Source organism: Camelus bactrianus, chromosome 5 (assembly GCF_048773025.1).
Source record: "Camelus bactrianus isolate YW-2024 breed Bactrian camel chromosome 5, ASM4877302v1, whole genome shotgun sequence".
NCBI lineage: Eukaryota > Metazoa > Chordata > Mammalia > Artiodactyla > Camelidae > Camelus > Camelus bactrianus.
The window spans coordinates 46838928-46855571 of record NC_133543.1 but is presented as its reverse complement, the minus strand read 5'-3'; the positions used below and the strand labels follow the sequence as shown (position 1 = coordinate 46855571).

The 16644-nt window shown below is 36.9% G+C and overlaps 1 protein-coding gene across 7 annotated transcripts in view; it reads left to right on the top strand.

The window, feature by feature from the left end:
- The first annotated feature begins 1385 nt into the window (after positions 1–1385).
- Positions 1386–16644, top strand: part of FIGN (fidgetin, microtubule severing factor) — a 120140-nt gene continuing 104881 nt past the window's right edge. Inside the window, exons 1-2 of one of the 7 annotated variants that reach the window (XM_010971387.3) lie at positions 1389–2305; positions 3097–3266. In XM_010971387.3, the coding sequence (XP_010969689.1) occupies positions 3242–3266 (25 nt within the window). In that variant the 5' untranslated portion in view covers positions 1389–2305; positions 3097–3241. Of the gene's footprint in view, positions 3267–16644 lie in introns of all 7 variants that reach the window. The other 6 variants (XM_074363790.1, XM_010971390.3, XM_074363792.1 and 3 more) reach the window with 6 other exon arrangements.

The window sequence follows — 16644 nt, the reverse complement described above, 5'->3', positions numbered from 1 at the left end:
CTCATAATATTTTTAAAGCTATCTTGTAAAATATATCTAAAGGGGCTTCGGTGTTCTCTGTTACATCAGAATAAAGTTCTTCTGTTTTATTTTGAAGCCTGGTTTTTTAAAAAAATGCACAGAAAGGTCAAATCCATTCCAAACAGAGATTTCATTCCCTAGAAATATTTAGTAAGATCTTGAACCACTTTGTTTTGTCTTTTAAATTCTGTCATCTGCCTAGATTTAACTAAAATAATTTTTCTTTTTCATTGTGTTAGCTAAATGCATCCATTCAATAGCTCTCCATTCAAAGGTAAGAAAATCACAGAAGGAGAATGAAATTAATTCCAGAGTATATATTTGTTTTTTTCTTAAAAGCTGCATTTCATCATCTGGAGAGCTGCAATTTAGTCTATTAAAATCTATGGCAGAGAAGCGGAGGAAATGTGAATACCGTTAAGAGGAGGGTTAGTCCTAAACAAGTATGTTTTCGGTTCCAGCCTTCAAAGGTAGCATTTTCAGCTTGATGGGCTTCTGGTCGAATATTTAATTTGCCTCTTTCACGTCTAGCTTAGTTGAAATATAGAGGACCGGATGTCCATCTGGCCAAAGTATAAACTTACCACTTATCTATTAAAGTCATATTTAATGAAAACTAGGAAATTATTACCCCACTCACTCTCTTTCTCATTACAATTCCTAAGGAACTTTGCCGGGCACATTATCTCGTAGACATCATGATCAAATGTTATTGTTTGCTTTATTATCTCAGTTGGATGGTTGGCTAGTCTAGAATGAAATAGGTTGAAGGCAATACTCGCATTCTAGAAGTCTGAATGAGGTTCCCATTCAAATGATCCTGGTTGTTTGGGGGTGGGGCGGGGTGATTAGTAAACCAACTGAGCTTACACTGCATAGTAAGCGTCTGGATGCAGCACATTTACATCTAACAAGAGACCCCAGAAAACGTGTGTGTGTTTCTTAAACCTTATGTTCCGAACAAAAGGCTATCTCAGCAACAGACAATCAGCACTGCATTGCTCCCTGGGATGCAGCAACACACTCAACTGCACATTTCATTCTTCCTCAGCTCCCAGCACCACAAAGCCCCTACTCTCTTCCCAATCCTGGGTCCCCAGATTGCTCCATAGAAGGGGGTTGGGAAAGCAGAAGCCTAACGTCTATGCCAGCGCACCAGCCGCCCGCATCGGGGCCCCCGGGCGCTGCTTTCCCCTGCCCGAGCCGCCTGGGGGAGGTAGGGAGGGGAGCCAGAGAGCGGGAGAGTGGACCGCACACCTAGACACTTAGGATTTTATTTATTCACAGGGCAGCGGGGGAGGGGAACTGGGCTAATTCGGATTTTCTCCCCGAAGTTGCCTCCTCTAGGCAGATAAAGTCATTTTCTGCCTGGTGCTGGGGGGCCAGGGGAGAGTGCGGGTGAGGTCCCGGCTCTCGGGGCCAGATCCCGTCCTGTGCGCGGAGTCGTGGTGGGTGGGGAAGGGTGGTTGGGCCGCAGCTGTCGAGAGGGCCCGGAGCCGGCAGGGAGGGGCGGCGGGCCGGAGAGCCCTCCAAAGCGGGCTCGGAGCGCGAGGGCCGGCCGGTCACGCGTGGGAAAGAAACGCCCCTTCCCCCTGAGGCATCGCTCCCCTTTCCCCAGGTTGGGCAGCCTGAGAGTGCAGGCAGGAGAGCTCCGGTTCCCCGCGCGCGTAATCATGACCTCGGGGCCCCCTCCGGGCCGCGTGAGCGCGTCGGCGAGGCTGGGCGGCCGCCGCAGCCCCGGCCGTGTAACATGACCCGAGCGGCCGGCCGGCCAGCGCGGCGCGGCCATTGAGCCCTCCCTGCCCATGAATCTCTGGCGCGTCTCTAGCTCGCTCGCCGCTCGCCTCCCGCCTCCCTTTCTCCCCCTCCAGCTCCGCGGGCTCCGTGCGCCTCTCCCTCTCCCTTTCGGTCCTCCCGCTGCCCGTCTCTCTCCACAGCCCGCCTCTCGCCACTGCCTCCCGTTTTCTCTCCCTCACGGCAGCCTCGGTCTCTTTCTCCCTCTCTCCTTTGAAAACTGATCTTTGGCTCTTAGTGTGAAAGTGATTTGAATTTGGCTCGGCGGCGCTCTGCGCCTGCGCCCAGCCTCTGGCATGCTGGCTCCTTCCAAGCAGCTGTTTTGGGTTTGAAATTCCAACATGGCAGAGGCTGCAGTCCGTCTTCCCTTCAAAAACTTGGAATGATTTCAAATCATAGGCACCTTCACTTAACCCTAGCTTCCATTCATCAGCAAACACATCGGATCGATGCTACGCTAACCTATCGGGTTTTCGCTCCGCGCGTTCAGGTAAGAGGAGCTTCCTAGTTTTCTACCATCTGTTTAAATTTGTTTTTGTTTTTGTTTGTTTAATTTTTAAAGACTATAAATAAATCCAAGACCTGTAATGAAGAGAGATCTTCGAGTTGTGCCGTTAACATTAAATTTAATTTGCACTCGTTTCTATTCTGTACGCCAACCTGCTGTCTAATTTCTCTGTACAAAGTAGCCCTGAAACATTATAATGCATATTTTTGCTGCTTAATCATTGTAACAATAGTGTGGGATTAAGAGTTCGCGGTTGCAAGAATCTCATTTTCCGCTATATTGGGCTTACTTATTACTATCTTTTTACTTCAAAAAAAAAAAAAAAAAAAAAAGAAAAGAAAAAGAAAGCAGTGCCATAGGGTGGGGCTAGACTTTCTTCGGGAACTAACTTCTAAGTAAATAAGAAGTGTAAATAAGAATCTTGCACACACAAAAAGTTGAGGTTAAATTACAATCTCGTGGCTGGGGGAACGTGAAAATGTCAGAAGATCGGTTGCAGAAAAATGTAAGCATATCATCTTGGAGGGGGTACAGCGTGGTGGGCGTATTGTTGGCAAGGAACGGGAGAGAAAGATGTATAATTTAATGGTATATACAATCCACTGATCCTATTACCGTCCTCCCCAGAGCTCTTGTTAGTTTCAATGGGAGTGAGTGAAATTGACATGGACTTGCATTCCTGGTCATGTGCTTTTTTTCCTTTCTTTCTTCTCCTGTGATCTGAGATCCCCTTTTTGTTGATGTTGCTTTCCCCCTTAATTATATGCATGTAGGTTAAATGAATACCTGACGAAAGGGCCCACGTTTCAAGGCAGTGACATTTGATAGCTGAGAGGAAAAGTGGCTTTAATGAAAAGCAACCTTTGGAATTCCTGCTTGTGAGAAATCCAATTCAGCTTTTTGTGCTGCCAGCAAGAAATGATCAGTAGCACCAGTGTTTATGGTATGTCAGTTTTGGAATTTACTTCCTTTGCATCTAAATAGGAAAGACAAATTAAATAGCATGATAAAACCATTGAAGACTCTGCTTGGAAAGCAGCTGCTCATGATATAGAATTCCTTTTAAAAATATATATGTACATTTTAATCTGTCAAAATGCTTGTTTGCTTTTGCTATCACTTGTTTGTATATTTCAGTTTTGATTAATAGATTACTGGAGTCCACCTTTATCGGTTTTAACTGTAATCCCAAAGTTACACGTTACTAGTAATGCACTAGGATAACCGCTGAAGTCAAATCGTATGTAAATTAGTTAAACTCAGTGTGGGTTTTTTTGGAGAGGGGGCTGGGTGGAGAGGGGAGAGGGCAGGAGTGTGGGGAAAAACAGCTTATTAATGAAAAAATATATATATGTACACACACAGAAGTGTATGAATTTTATTTTTCAATCTATTAATGCAATTTGACTCTGCTCTTCCACTTTGTGGAGTAATCAGTTCTTCTGAATGTGGTTTTTTGGGTGAGTGAGTGAAAGGATATTTTTTACATGAAAATAAAAAATATATTTTGATTGCTTAAAAGTCTGTAGTGCCTTTTGAGGAACAGTGATAGTTTTTTTTTCCCCTTGCCATTCACTTGTCTGCCTGTCAGTGCTTCTTACTTTTAACCTGCGACAGAATTAAATAATCAGGCACTGAAATTGACTTTGTTTGAAATCTCTTTCCTCTTTCTTTACAAAAAAAAAAAAAAAAAAAGGTCAGATAAATGGAGTGAGGGAGGTTTTCAATAGCTCTTGTGACCATGCCATGTGTACACTTTTGTGATATTCAATTAAGTCTAGGAGGGAACAACAACAAAAAGATGTTAAAAGTATTCTTCATAACCAAAGGATATGCCCACTTTAAACTCTGTTTTTGTTTTGTTTTATTTTGGTCACATATACCCCCACCACCATGCATTCACCCTGAAAAGAGAGAAAGAAGGAAAGGGAGAATATGAAAGAAAGAAATAGCAGTGGGGCAAAGCTACCAGGGGTCTGTAATGTGGCCGCGGTTACTGCTGTCTCATAACACAAATGTGAATACAAGGAAAGGGACTACAAGAGCCGATGCGCGACAGACACTTCTGGTTGGACTCTGGTGACTATTGAGCTAAACACACACCACTCTTACACGATAGGAAGGATTTGACTGAATTTTGCATTTGGAACTTGTTGACTTTGAAGCGATCAATAAGAAGACTGTTTATTTTAGATGCACATAATTTGCCCTGAGAAATGTTTTAAGGAGGAGAGAGCACAGCTTTTTTTCCCCTGGAGCTGTCGGAGCGAATGGGATTGCCAGATGGGCGATTTCCCTCTGTGATGTTAAAGCTGTAATATATATTCAGAGCAGATTGGGCTGCTGCCTGTGATGAGGAGGATATTACATTTATAAATTTTAAATCGGAGCTCGGACAATGTGCTGAGAGCAGAAATTGGATGGTTTGACTGTTCACCGTATTGATACTTAAATCTGATTTCTGGGTAGTAGTAATAATAATCATTGCAGTAATATGTAAAAAACATGATGGGGTAGGCAGTCATATAATTCATGACATTTAACAGCAGATTTAAGTGTATAAATTGCCCCCCCACCCGTCTCCGCTTACTATTAAATAATAGTCACATAATTTCCCTGTGTGTTTAAATGCCCGTTGTGCAAGTGATGTTCTTTCAGGAAGCTTGTTATCATACACCAGAATTCTGTGGAGGAAAAGTTTATATATACATCTATAAAGTAGACACTTGTGCATATGTATAGAGTGGCATTAGTGACTCCTATTTTGTAATTCTATAACTCTGATTATTTTTAGATTTTGTTTGTCTCAAATGTGTGGCCTATAGGAGCCAGAGCTACAAACCTAAAAGGCTGGAAAGTGGGCAAATGCTCACACTCTGGCAGCTCTGCTGTTGCAAATTAAAAGTGTGTTGTGGTCAGGAAATGAAAGCTACAATGTCTCTTTTGAACAAGTCGTTTATCAAGAGAAACATCTATCAGGGACTGCCTTGTCACATTGATCCTCTAAAGTTAGGTCCGAGGTGGAAGCTGCTTTGATGTTTTTGATCCTAAATTTAATACAACAGAAAAAAAGCAAGGATATTTTGACCAGAATAGATTTTAAAAAATGTTTCCTGGAACCAACAGGATCTATTTATTAGTACTGTACTACGTGTGAAGTTTTTTGGATATAACAGTTGAAAGGTTGAAGGGGGAAACTTCAGCCTTTATAAATTGATGATTAGTAAAATACATATTTATAGTACATTCAGTTATGGCTGGCTTTTTGGTTCACAGGGACATTTGGAAAATGTTGTTTTAAAGGGAAAATTATTTTGAAACAGGGTTTTGGAACAATATACAGAGAGTTTTCATTCACTCAGATTTCAGAGTGGCTCTCTTCCCTTCATCTTCTCTTTTAGTCCTTTACTTCTGTTTCCCATCTTCATTGTAAGTGTGACATATTAGCTTCTGTTTGGGAAAGAAACATTTTTTTTGCAATAAAAACTATTTCCCAAAACATGCTTGCTCCCATCATCTCTGTTGTTTATTAATTGTGCACGTGGATGGTTATCAGTATGAACTACAGGGACTCACAAGACTTTTGGAATTTCAGTTTAAAAAATATAGGTAGGTAACACATGAAATATGCCATATATTCTTGAACACTGAGGATATTGCATGTATTATTCAAACTTTAAACGGTATTATCAAGAAAATGACAAGTTAAAAAATTTTTTTTGGTGAAAGCAGTTAAAAACAGCCTGCTTCATTTGGGGAGGCAGAGGTAGTAGAGAAGTGTGCCTTCTTTGAAATAGAGTTTTTGGACACTTGTCTTTTACTGCTGGTGGCTACTTGCTATTTCATATGAGTCTATCAACAACTAGGCTGATAGATCACAAAGAGTGTGGTGGGAGTTTGGGGAAGTGTAATACTTGCTAATTAATCATGTCTGAAATGAAAGAATCATAAGAGGGTAATAAAGTCTCACTGTTGTTTTCCTGGAAGAGGCTAAGACTTCTGTTTGGAAGCTTGGAAGCTGTATGTGTGAGTTGACTTGCTTTTTTCTTCTCCTAAAAAGACTGTTTTATAGAGTCTCTTTGGAATTATTTCAGGAACCACCCTTTTTTGAAAACAGAGTATTTTTCTTTCTCCTGACTGCAGTGAATCAGTGAAATTCTTAAAAATGTCTCTGATGTCTTCTGAGTGAAAACATAGGAGTTTTTTTCCTTAGTTGTATTAAGGACTCCTACAGCTGAGTTTCCAGTACTTTTTTTCCCCCAATAAATGGAAAGTCTTTTTTTGTTGTTTTTATTCATGTTAGGCAGGAACTGTGAAGGCAGGTACTCCTGATAGACATGTAAGAGAGCAAAATTTTCATTAATTACTTTTAGATAGTACAAGAGTATGACCAGAGGGGAGAAAGGAAATAGTACTTCCAAGAATCTAGAGACAATATGTATTATAACTTGACATTTCTAAGATGGTTTAAAACATTAGCCACCTGAAAAAACAGATGAGTGATATTATTTAAGTAAATTCTTTTTTTCCCCCTGAGTTTTGGGCCGTTGCCTTTTAGAATTTAGTATTTTGCTTAGTTTATGCATGGGGCAGATCCTGAAAGTTTAAGTGTCTGCAACATTTTTCAGAATTTTCATCTCAAGGTGAAGACGGCTATTGCTAATAACTCGCTGTTTTTGTCTGTGTGTGTTTGGATGCCTTGAATGATTGCCTAATTAAGTAATCAGTTTTAATGGTCCAAATCAACAGAATTGCTAGGTGTATTTGAAACAATTGCAGGCTTTTATGTTTTGTACTTTCTAGTTTGTTCTTAGAACCTTAGTTTGATACAAATGTTTGCAGTTTTGTCTTTGATCAATATATGCTTGAGAACAAATTTTACATACTTCTTTTGTGAAGTACACCATTTATTATTGCAGAGCTAATAATTTTAATTACCAGGAATTTATTTATAAATTTTGGATTGGGAGACACAGTTCTGCAGACATTTGTGTGAAATATTGACGTGCTACTGATCAGCAAGACTTGATTAATCAGCATACTTGCTTTTTTATCTTTGGTCACTGATAAACTAGAATAAACAAATGGCACAGAAAACAATGCATTTTTTTCTTTTAATTAAAAAACTTATTATCATTGTCTGTTTCATTTGGGATATACAAGATCTAATGCTTTATTAAAATCAATTGAACTTAGAAATTATTTTTGGATACTACTTGGAAGACTTCAAATCCAAACATTATTCCACTTTTCAATTAACTCTTTCTCTCTCATACACACACACACACACACACCAGATTATAGCTAATTTTTTAAAATCTGTTAAAATGAAAGACTTTTTTTTTGAAAGACTGCAAATAAATGCCTGTTTAGCAAGTGCTTTTCATGGTGAGGTTTCGTAATTTTCTTCTTTTTCCCCCTAAACTTGAATTTTTACCAACTTTTTCATTTAACTTATAGAAATTTCAAGCATAGCTGCTTTGATATGATTGCTGATTTCTGATCCTTTTGATGTTTTTGATGTTATCATTCAAATGACAGTTGTTCTTGAGGAAATGCAGATAGTGGAAATTTTAAAAAGGTAGGCAAGAATATGGAAAAAAAAAAAAACCACATTGTACTGTAAGTTTGGAGCAAATGAAAAGCAGGTGGGTATGGTAAGTTTCCTCAGGGCAGCACCACAGATGCCAGCTCAGGAGCTCTGCCTGTGCACAACACCCGAGTACCGTACCTGTTGACGATGGTCTTAGTTAAGTGACTGAGCCGGCAGAAAAGATAGGTGATCAGAGACCATCCAGACATGAGATATCATATGGCACTTTCTGTTAATCATATTTACATATTTTATGCAACAAATCTGCTTGTTGTCTTGTTATTTGGATATTGACACTTTGCTTAACGATGCATATGGTGGGCTGCTATTTCAGAGTATATTTAGAAGCAGTGAATTCAAAGGAGAATTTCAACGGAAATGTATTTATGTGGAATATATGTATAAAGGGATATGTTTGCTTCTATTTGAACTACTCTGACTTTCACAAAGCATTTATAGCATTACTGCTTCCAATCATTTTTGAAACTGATACATCTTGAAAGTAGAATGCATGACTTATTACAGGAAGGCCCAAGGTTATACTTTTTTTTTACCCTGCAACCTGGCTTAAGTATTTGTATTTTTATGCTGGGAAATCTTTTTTAGAACGTATTTTTTAAATGATATTGGAAAAATTGCTTCTTGTTAGAATTTTGTTCTCATTTCCATATGAATAGTATTTATTAAAAGTCACTAGTGATATATAACTTACAAAATATTTTCTTACTGCAGAATACGTAATTTAAAATACCTGCAAAATGTTTTCTTTTCAGTATCTTAATGCTGAAAATACCTTTATTCAGTTCCTTTCCTATGAGTTTTGATTCCTGCTGGTAATTTATATATTTATCCCATTCCACTTGTGGCTATATTGCTGGCAAGAGAACAGAAGCTGCATTTTATTTGACACACGGAAACCAAGAAATCTCTCCCCCATCCCCCCACCATTTAATGTATGCCTTGTGTCAATTGGATGCTTTTTAAGCAACTGACAGTCGATTAAATGCCGTATACATATGACAGTAAACTCATCTGAGAATGAGTGACCTCTACTTTAATGCTTTGGTTCATTAGGAAATACTATTCATGGAAACAGTAACATTCAAAATAAACATTTTAAAGTAGTGTAATGTGAAGCCCTTGGTTTCTAGATGTTGCTGTAAACTTTTTGCAATTCTTCTGATTTATTATCCTTACCATCAACACACATTGTCACCTTCACCTAGGGCTGGCTACATAATTTCTGGGCTTGGTGCAAAATTAAAATGTGCGGCACCTTGTTATTAAGAATTCAAGACAGCAACAGCAGAACATTAAGCCCAAGAGCAGGGTCCTTCTGCGTGGGATCTGTGGGCCTGCCCAGGTCTCAGGGCAATGAAGCCAGCCCTACCTTCATGACCCACAAACTTTTATCAAGGGCCTGCTTTGTGGAAGTCACTGGGTTTCCTATTTGGAGACTGACTGTTCCACAGTTATTCCATGTACCTCTGCCTAAAGAGGTACTAATGGTTGTTGTGTAAGAGCCTCTATGGGAAAATGGGCCATGAGGTATCTTCCTCTTTCTGTATATGAACTGGTGACTGAAATATTTTCCTTTATCTTCTGTTGCCTTTTGCCTGATATGTGTTCCCACATAGCACGTGAATTTTTGTTCAAATATTCTTAAAAGCAACTCTGTGTTTTGTAACTGTTTGCAGGCAGGTACATACTTAAATATAGGTTGGGAGGATTTTAGTAAGATTTGAAATAAGATCTTGGGAGTTTCTCTGTTGGCCTTGTACCACCACTACCCCACATAAGTTTCAAGCACAAGTGAAGTAACTACTTTTAATGTGGAATCCTAAAGTTGCTGTCCATTGAGAAATAAAAGCACAACTCACTGAGTTAGGGAAGAGGGGCAGACACAAAAATAATTACCTTGTTATAGTAGCAGCAATATTGATATTTGACATTAGGAAGTGGCATTGTAGCTGTATAAACATGTGGTGACAGCTGTGTTAAAGATGAAAAATAACTGTTTCATGTAGTAACATTAACTTTGCAGGATGTTATATTCGAACTGTGAACTTGGTGTCTGAACTTAAACTGGAACAATCCCCTTCTCCCTGAAAAGTGAGTCACCATCTGTAACTCCTTCCCCTAGTTGGTTTGAACATTCTGTGTTGATGGGTGGACAAAACATTTACATTGTTGCTTCCCAAGATACTGCTCAATGAGATGAAGCTTCATATAGAGATCCCTAAAATGAAATTTTGAAGTCAAGCGGCTTTTTCAAATCAAAACTGAGATACGATGGAATGTCCAGCAAGTAATGGATCTGAGTGCGCTTGAAGTTGCACCATTTATTTTCAAAAGATATTTCCCACATCAGATGACTCTGCCAGGAAGAGAAATATCAAAGAGCTCAGAAAAGTAACTATTCTTTTATGTAATCCAAGACTGGTGTGTTGGGGGTGGGTGGGGGTTGGCGGGGGGGGGGGGCTTTAAAGATATTTCTGAAGAAGAAAAACTTATTTTGAATGCCTCTTTAGACTTGGTGGAGAAAAATACTATATATGAGACCTCCTAAGAAGAAAAATCTTTGCCCTGTGTGATAGCAAGGCATTGCTCTCTCAGTTTACATGTACTTTAATGAAAGAAGGCTTGGAAATAACTGTTATTACAGTGTTCCATTTAATTATAAATTCACCCCAAGTTTAGGAATCTTTTGCATTAAAGGCATTGTAAACTTGGATTTTTTAAGAGGTATTAGCCACAATCCACATTTGTTAATGTTCTATGTTGTATACCCTATCTACAAATTCTGTAGTATAATTTAAGTTGGGAACCTTCTTTTCACACCTCACTCCTATCCTTTAGTATGTTGTCTTCATATTAAATATTTGGCTTTAAAAAGGGTTAAATCAGAAATCGGAGTAAATATATGGCAATATAGTGCGCCAATATCCACAAAATAGCTGTTCTGTTTCCCTTTTATTCAATTCTTCTCCCTTTCCATTTCAAATTGAAGTTAACATTATAAATTCTTTCTCTTAGATCATATACCTGAATGATGCTAAATTATAAATCTTAATTAGGTATGATTCACTGATTTTAATTTTACAAGGTAATTATTCTGAATAGGATAAAAGGTTCCTTTAAGATTGAAGGCATTTTCATTACAATCCCCATTTAAGATCAAACAAATACCATTAAATAGAGTACTACTGGTCTTTTAAGCTTAATAGTTAATACTTTTGAATTCAAATATTTGAAGAAATAAAGATATGGATAGGGCAGTCTTACTGTTTGCAAATGTTGTGCTTGTGATAAATTTTACTGCCAGGAATTACATAGATCTAAAGGAATCTTTTAAATAAAAATTGTAGTTCTGATTATCTAAATGGAAGATGCTCTTGTGCGTGTGCACAGATACATTTCTTTAGAAGGTATCGATGTCAGGGACACTTTTGGTATTTCTTTATGAGTAATTAGGTTAACGGGGTTAGTTAGAAAATGTATCCTTTCCGGGAAAATGAAAAATTACATTCAAGCAGAGGTAAAGAGTAGAACATAATCATGACTTTAAGTACTTAAAAAGATATTTTATGAGTCATTTTTAAAGAATAATACTCAATATGTAACTTGTTAAGAATAATAGCCATTTTTACTTTTTAAAGCACATCTATATTAAAACTGACTTTCTGTTCATCAGTCACAAATCTGGAGTCAATTTTAGGCCCAGCTTACAAAAGATGTAGGTCTAATCCCCCTAGCCCTTACCGTGGTATCCTCCTTGAATAGTGTTGGTATAAAGTTCTTTAAAGAGAGATTTTCTGTTTGCATTATTCAGCGAATTAAGCAACATTTTTGAGAGGAATATGACCCAAATGTAGACATTGGGACCCCACATGGCCTGAGTCTTTGTCTGATAAACTAGAAGGTATTTTATATGCCTTTACGAGCAGTACTTGTTCTTTCTATGGAAAGATTTTAAATGTACTAAGAATATGGTAGGTGTTCCCTATTGGAAAAAATAAGTTTTATGTAATTCTAAGAGTACTAATCATCTAATCATCAATATGAATTTACTTATGGATGGTAAGATAGTAGCACTAAATAATCTTATTGAGAAATAGATGTTTAGACTGAGCTAATGTCTTTCTAGAAAAAGAATAAGTCTGTTTATGCAAAATCCCTTTGAGGATTTTTTTTTTTTTACTGTGAGTATGAAATCTCTATCAATAATATTTAAGCAGTTGAAGTTTTAAGGGCAAAAAATCTAATACTGAAAGTTCTTTATTATGCTGCATTCTTTTAATAAGTCCTCAATGAATACATGTAGTGCATTAATCCTTGTTTTATTTTTAATTTTTGCCTTGTTTTATTTTGTTTTATCACCAAAGTAAAAAGACTTTACAGGAAATTATTTTGTATTGTTTATTTTTTAAAAATACACAGTGAAAATGGTATAACATGTGGTAAAGGTTTTGTTTATAATGATGGCAAAAATCCCCGGTTTTGCCCTAATATAATTGTTTCCGTGAAATCCACTCTACTATATCAAAGTGCCACTGCTACTAAGCTACCATCCAGGAGGTGTTGCTGACGTATAATTGTAATGCACATGTGCATCTAAATACATATATATTTTTATGTTTATCTATTTCTAATAATCAACTCTTCAGGTGTCTTTGTGCTTGGGGCCAGAAGAGGAACTATTTTCTATCTATTTTACTGTTTGCAGACTCACCAGAAACCTTGCTATCTCATGCATCCTCCTGCTCCTGGAATTCATTCTTACCCATACCTGTGTGCTGCTTCAGGGGACTGAGGTTGTTGTTGTTGTTTTTTCCTTCTTTTTTCCTAGTGTTTATCTGTAGGGCTGTTTGTTACTTGATCATCTGGAAAATCAAATTTCACTTTACCCACTGGAATATGATATTTAGATCATGAGGAGGTAGTCTGAATTGATTAAGGAGACACTGGACTGTGTGCTGGGAGGGAAGTGCAGCGGCATTTCTGGGCATGGACAGAAGGTGAAAGACCACCTGCAGGACTGGGGAAGCAGCTAGAGGCAGAATGGACTGAAGAAACTAAGTGAGGACTGGTTTTATGTGGCTTTTTCTAAAAATGATATTGGCAATTTAAAAATTAACTCCTAATATAATTATACAAGAAAACATCATTTATTAGGAACTAGTGACTAGTGCCCATTAATTAGCACACAGCACTACAATCTAAACAAGTTATATTCTCCTTTTTTAAAATGGCAGGTTCTATACCAAATCTTGGATATATGGGATTTGTGATCACTCAAATTAAAAGAACTATTTCCCCCTTTTTCTTCCTTATAATTTAAAAAAAATTATAAAGAGTATTCATGCTTTTAAAGATGATTTATATTACTCTTAGACTCTTTTTTCTCCTTCACATACTCAATTTGGTTACACCTCAAATGAAGTTATAGAAGAAAATCCGTTGAGGAGTGGGGTGTATCTTTTTTAAGATTTCTCTTGGAAAAAAATGCATTTATGGCCTTTGTGGGAGTTCAAATCATTAAACTAGATAGATACATGATTTGATTTGATTTGAGCAAAGTTTGATGATGCATTTCATGTCTACTATATAAATGCTAGCTATACCTTAATGACCAAAAACAGAATAAACAAAAGAAACTTGCCAAAGCCCTACCTCAGACCAGTTCAATGGAAGCTTTGAGAAATGACCAATTTCTTTTTCTCCCCTAGTGATTCTAACATAAGTTGGGATTGAATCACTTCTCTGAACCAAAATTTATACATTTCATGAGATCTTAAACTTTTTGCTTTTTAAAAAATATCATTTTTTCTGGTTTGAAGTCATAAAAATTGAGATATCTATTTACAATTGGATGTAATGATACATATTCGAGATAGTTCACTGTCTGGCTAAAGTTCAACAACAGTCTATGAAGAATCTTAAGAACATTGCCACCATGGTGGTAAGAGTACTTCAGGAAAGTGACAGTGGTGAAGAAAAGTGCCAGCAGATGCCAGCAGTCTATCATATTTGTGACCTTGGGTAAGTCATTTAACCTCTCTGAGCCTCAGTTTACTTTCTTATAAAAGGAGAGGCAATCCAATGACTAGTAAGATTTTTTTTTTTCAGTTCTATATAAACCGTGACTGCTTAGTCATCAACTAGTGAGCTTGAGTAACTTGGAATCTTGCTAGTGGCCAATGGCTGATGAAAAAACATTGTTGTTTCTCTTTAAGAAACTCCAGAAATTGTCTTGGAAACAGTGAAGGAAGCTCAAGGACCATTTATCACTTTGTTAAGCCCTTCAGGAGGGATGGTAACCATTCATTAAATATGCTTACTAATTGGTTGCAAGCAAGTGTGTCAGCAGTTCTAATATCCTGAGAGTTGATGAGTATTTGTTAGCTAGTGCTTTTTCCCTGTAAGTGATATAAATAGACTGACAAGCAGATTAACTTTAGTGGTTATGGAGCTGGGACTTCCAGTCATTTTCAAAATGTGTCAAAATCAGTATGAAAGTTAGATGTTTATCAAACTGGAATGAACTCCATCTTTTCTCTACTTTATCCCCAACTAGTCTTTGTTTATCTTCTTTTTACTCCCTGGAATGCTCTTCTCCACCTGTTGAAATCTTACCAGGACTTTGACATCGAGCTCAAAATGTTGCATCATCTATGAAAACTCCTTGAGCCACCCTAACCAGGATCCACTTCAACATCTGCTTGATATTCCCTAAGCACTTAAAAAAAAAATCTCCTTTTGATCACGTGCCATCATCTTTCTCTGTAGATTGCTGGGCATTCGTGTTTCTCATTTATGAAACTGGAAACTTCTTGAGAGCAGACTATATCTAACTCATTTTTTATTTTTAATTTCCTCAACATGTGTGTACAAGATCTATAATAGGTGTTCAGTAAATGGTGACATGAATTGATAAAAGTGTGGGAGACTATCACTTGGTTAATCTTTTATGAATCTTTAAAAAAAATTGGAAGATGGCTTTTAAAAGTACTTAAAGAACAGATACATTAAAATTGTGTGTTTCATTTAAAAATGAAATTTCTATATTCTTTATGTAATTTAATTACCAAAGACTTTATAATCTTTTTGTTATCCTGAAAGTAGTTTTATAATTGTATTCCTAAAAAAGAGCTTATGGTCATTTATTCTATTTTCATATTTCTGGGTAGGATATCATTTAAACTATTTTATAAAGGCAGAACATTATAATGCTATCTTTAAAATCTTACAGAACAAAAATCTATAGCCTATTTAGATTATAGGCAGTTAACACTTGGCTTCAAATCACTATGCTTTACCTATTTAAATTTTTTTCCTTTTGTGTCTGCAGTCAGAAAATTTTGAGGGTAAAGAATCACAAAATATTAGATGTGGAGATTTCCAAATCGACTTCTTGCCAACATAGGGTTGATTGACATGTGGTTATTCAGCCTTTGGTTGAACGTAGGAAATCAGTACCTCCTAAAGCATTTCTTTCTAAATTGTCCTTTCTCTGATAAATAGGCAGTGTGCAAATATGTGCTTGGCAGTACTCAAAACAGATTTCCTTGGGAACTTGATGGTGATAAGATGTGAGATACAAAGTAAGCTGATTTACAGTTGATACGATAACTTTCATTCACGCTGTAGTTTGTGAATGTCTTTGGTTAACACTTTAATTGACAGTTTTGTTTCATATTTAGTGTCTGACACTATTAATTTATATTGTACTAAATACTGGGCAGTAAACAGTTTAGCTGGTGTTACACCCAATGACCCTGTCTTCTAGTGGTTCAAATTCATTACCGGCTGGGTTTGTGTGCTTGTGGAAGGGTCAGTTTCTTTCTTAAACCTGTCATTAATATTACAGCATATAGCATTATAAAATTTTCTAAGAGAAATTCAATTTGATTAAATGTTGAAAGTGTAATGTGTTAGTCAACAGTATCTTACAGGTTTTCTATTTTATATGTGTGTATATGAACCTAAAGATAGATGTATCAGAGAAAAGCGCTTGTTCATGGTGCTTCATGAAAGAACTCGGAAAAAACAAAGACTCTATTGTTATTCTTCTAAAAACACAATTTTACTAAGGAAACCTATAACCTTTACTGAAAGCTCACTAGTTTTCGTCCAATTTGAGGTCTTCAGATCTGAAAAGTTCTAGATGTTATCTTACCACTTAATACTGAAATCTAGGTTGATCTCATACACTCCATGTAGAAGAAAATATCAGCAATGCTGATCGTTGAACCTAAATTATTACAAAGATATGCTGTTAAGTGAGCCACAGTGAACAAATGTTGTTTAGTCAATTGCATGAAAACACTGCATCTTCAGCAAAAAGCTTCAATATTACTATTGAAGTATGTAGGACATTATAGGTAGAATAATAAAGATTGTGAAACGATAGGTTTAAAGTAGCAAGAACATTTTTGCAGTTTGTAACAGTCTGTTTAGTTCCTTTGTTAACTCAGCTTTTTGGGTTTTTTGGAATCCATTCAGTAATCTTCAAGCAAGTTAACATTGTTTAACTATACGTTGAAATCTGTGAGATTGAGAGAAACGACTATGTATTGTAAAGGCTTTGTGATGGTGGCTTGCCAACAGCCAAACTAAATCAAAGGAGGATTTAAAAGACATGGGCTTAAAATTTTACCTGATTATAATTAGGAAGTTGTGGGGTTTTAAACTAAGTAAATTAAAATATCCATGCAGATTCTTCATA